Below are 3,469 nucleotides of genomic sequence, written 5' to 3' on the forward strand. Positions count from 1 at the left end.
TGACAGGAAATTTAACTGTATACTATTTTTGTCGAACCGTCTTACAACTCTGTGTTGTTCTTGATTATAATATCTCTATCGTACACTTCTGACTCTATGTTATTTGTTAATAGGATCTCGAGACCCTGAAGGAGCAGATTGATAGTAAGTTCACCTGATGCTTCATGTTTAAAGTCATCAATCGACTCTCATCTGTCCCAAATGAACAGGTCATTAATAGAATGGTCACAAATACTAGATCCTGTACGCATGCTTGTCTTTAACTCTATTGCACATCCGGCTTAGTTATGAACTCAACATCTAATTACCTTTTAATACTTTACATTAATAAAGACCTATGAATATACTTGGTTAATCTGATTTTATATTGCAGTTGTTATATTTCATATGATTATGAATTTGTAAGAGAATTGTGATTTACTGTTATATATGCATGCATGTCTGCTTATATGTACAAGCAAGAACTACAAATAGTAGTTGGAACTTGGTTATTATCAAAGTAACTCTAAAATCAGTAGGGAACTTTAAATCGTACCTTCACCAAATCTATGGCGCATGGCATCTCTGTATCCCCAACTATGTATCATCTTAAACTTTTTGCAATATCAGCATCCCTCTTTTATTTGCCATTAAATTTCGTATGTTACTGTTCTAGATATTGCCATCCTTTGAATTTCATTGTTTAATGATACATTACTGTCTCCTTATCTTGCTACCCAGTTTTTCAGTGCCAGCCAACAGCATCCCGATCAACACTGACAGAAAACTACCTTACATTTGAAACAGCAAGGAACTTATGTAAGTCATTAGTTCAGCGTGCGGGAAGAGAAGAGGTGCGAGTCCAGTTCTATAGTATGACATTGGGGGTTTGTTGTAGTTGTGTAGTTTAACATTGAAACGATCAGTGAATAGTGATATTATTAGGAATCTTACTTTAAAAACAGGCGCATATCTGTTACACAACCCGCTGCAACACGCGGGCATACATCCTAGTTTAACTCTATATTATGCGGCCTCGCGCTGCCTTACTGTTCTTGTCGGGCTTGGGCCTGCATCTTGCGGTTTTCTAATTCTTTTTCTTGCTCTCTCTTGATCTCTCAAAACTCCACCAAATCATTTTCCAGATCTCAAGCTCTCCTTCCCTCTTTTTCGTCACTTCCTTCATCGGTTTTGCCCTTTCTCTTGCTCCACACACCTCTGGAAGAATCTGGACTTCCTTTTTTTTTTTTTTTTCCCCCTAAACAGAAGCATATAGAGGGAGAGACTAGAGTTGACTGATCGATCGAAGATCAAAGAGTAGACTGATCGATCGAAGATGAAATTCGTTGATGTTAGTTCGATTTTGTAATTATTCAAGCCTCCCGTACTTCTTTCTCAAGCCTCCCGATCTTCTTTCTTCTTCTTTGTTAATTATTCTATGCTTGGATTTTGTAACTGAATTTACTGTCAATTCTTTGTTTTTTTATCGGTTACTGTTAGTTCGATTTTGGTTCTTTGTTCTTATTCTTCATTGTATCTATCTTGGTTTACCGGTTAAGGTTTGACAATAAGGATGTTGATCTGCAGGAAATCCCTACGGTTTGGCATTCTAAATATCAGTTTCGGGCTGAAATTTGGTTTATATTGGGCGGGTCTCAAATCAGGTATGCTTGACTGGTTTTATTTCTGGGTATTTAAATGGTTTTGTAGGTTGGGTTTAGGGTATTTCAAAATCACAGTATTTGAATGTTGGGTTGATGCTATGGGTATTTTTCTGGTTTTGTAGGTTGTAGTCAAGGTTACTGTGATTTTGTTGGTCAGGTTAGGTTATTCCCTTTTTAGTTTGGTAAACAATGTTTTTTTAACTTTCAGTTTCTGTGAGGAGTAGAGGAGGGAGATTGGGTTTCGGTGGAGGGAGAGGGAGAGGCAGAGAGACAGAGTTTCCGGCGGGATGTCAAGAGGGGGAGGAACTGGGGGACTAGAGGTAGGGAGCATGAGATGGAGTATGGTGATGTTAGGGAGAGGTATAGGGATTGGTTTTTGTCTGTAAGCTGTAAATTGGGTTTCTTTACTTGATATGATATGAGTTTCTTTTAGTTTTTTGAAAGTGTACTTTTGATCCCCGTTAATCAATTGATCTTCTTACTGATCTCAACGTCCCACTACTGTCTTACTTTTGCAGGTCTCCCTCTCCACCTCTTCATTTTCTATGTTTGAAGCTTCCATAGCATTCTGGATAGTGTCTGAATTGTGGTCTTTGAGGTCATTTGATCAAATAGGAATATCTGATTGATGTGGCACCCTTTTGATAAAAATAGAAGATTTGATTGAGCAATCAGATATCTTTCTTTTAGATTTTATTTGAGTTGGGTTTTGTGGAATTAGATATGAGAAGGGAGTAGAGGGAGAGTAGCTAACTTTGATTTTTCATTTTAAAGTTTACACAGAAGATTGTGAATTGTGATTGGGTTCTGAGTTCTATATTTTCTTCTTATTCTTTCTGTACAAATTGAGTTCCCAGAAAATTATAACATTTTTTGGGAGTTGAATGGTAAGTTGATTGTTAGGAATTCTAATTGCTGCCTTTCTTATCACCATCGAGTCTATAGGCTTGAGAAATGGAATTTGCTATGTCTTGATGGTTAATGAGTTTTGTGTGAATGAATTTGCTCCCATTTAGTTTTTTATCTGAGATTTGATTTTTTTTTGCTTTTCATATCAAGTTATGGTCATTGGAATTTGAATAGGGATTTGGAAGTATTAGTTCTTGTCTACATGTTTGTATTAGTTCATGTCTACATGTCTACACTTAGACCATTTCATGTTTTTCCTAATTTAATAGATATGTTGTTTTGTTGTGCAAGTAGGTAGTTCATAATAGGTGATTTATTACATTATTGCTTTGGTTCTCCATAAGTCTTTAATGAAGTGCCAGAGCTATAGAATTAGTGTCCAATATGCTTTGTGCTATTTGGAGAGATCATTGCATCAAATCATTAACAAATCAATGGACTGCTTGCATTGCCTGTATTTCAATCTTGGTGATCATTGTCCGTATATGCGTCTTCTTGAATCATTTACAGTACTGGTGTGAACTGTATAGGCTCTTCTTGGGGGTTGTCAGCTATTGGTGCCATTGAAGGTATCAGCAAGTTCAAGTTTGTGACTGGATCACTTATCAGCCTCCTTGAACAAGGGAGGATGGTCAAAAGCAATGAAACCAAGTTCATGATTAACACTGTTTGTGGCAAGGGCATCAGCATCTGAGGCTTGACTTTGATTGTTCTTCCGGGTCTGCAGGTGACTTTGATTCTTTTAAAGTTTATTTTTCATTTTGCTATTAGTTCTTTATCATCTCTTAATAATATTATTTGCTATTATTCATAGATCAAACTACTTTTACAGTTCCGATTTGTATGTAACAAATAGTAATCCTGGTGACTTTTATATTAAATAATTGTAATTAGTCTTCAAATCCTTTATCAGTAAA

General features: G+C 36.2%; 1 protein-coding gene across 1 annotated transcript in view; it reads left to right on the forward strand.

The window, feature by feature from the left end:
• The first annotated feature begins 1,977 nt into the window (after positions 1-1,977).
• LOC101294671 overlaps positions 1,978-3,469 on the forward strand; it is a 24,387-nt gene continuing 22,895 nt past the window's right edge. The window contains exons 1-2 of the mRNA XM_004301861.1: positions 1,978-2,032; positions 3,083-3,219. Coding sequence (XP_004301909.1) covers positions 1,978-2,032; positions 3,083-3,219 — 192 coding nt within the window. The remainder of the gene's footprint in view (positions 2,033-3,082; positions 3,220-3,469) is intronic.

The sequence above is a fragment of the Fragaria vesca genome, linkage group LG5 (genome assembly GCF_000184155.1).
Source record: "Fragaria vesca subsp. vesca linkage group LG5, FraVesHawaii_1.0, whole genome shotgun sequence".
In the NCBI taxonomy this organism is placed as follows: Eukaryota; Viridiplantae; Streptophyta; class Magnoliopsida; order Rosales; family Rosaceae; genus Fragaria; species Fragaria vesca.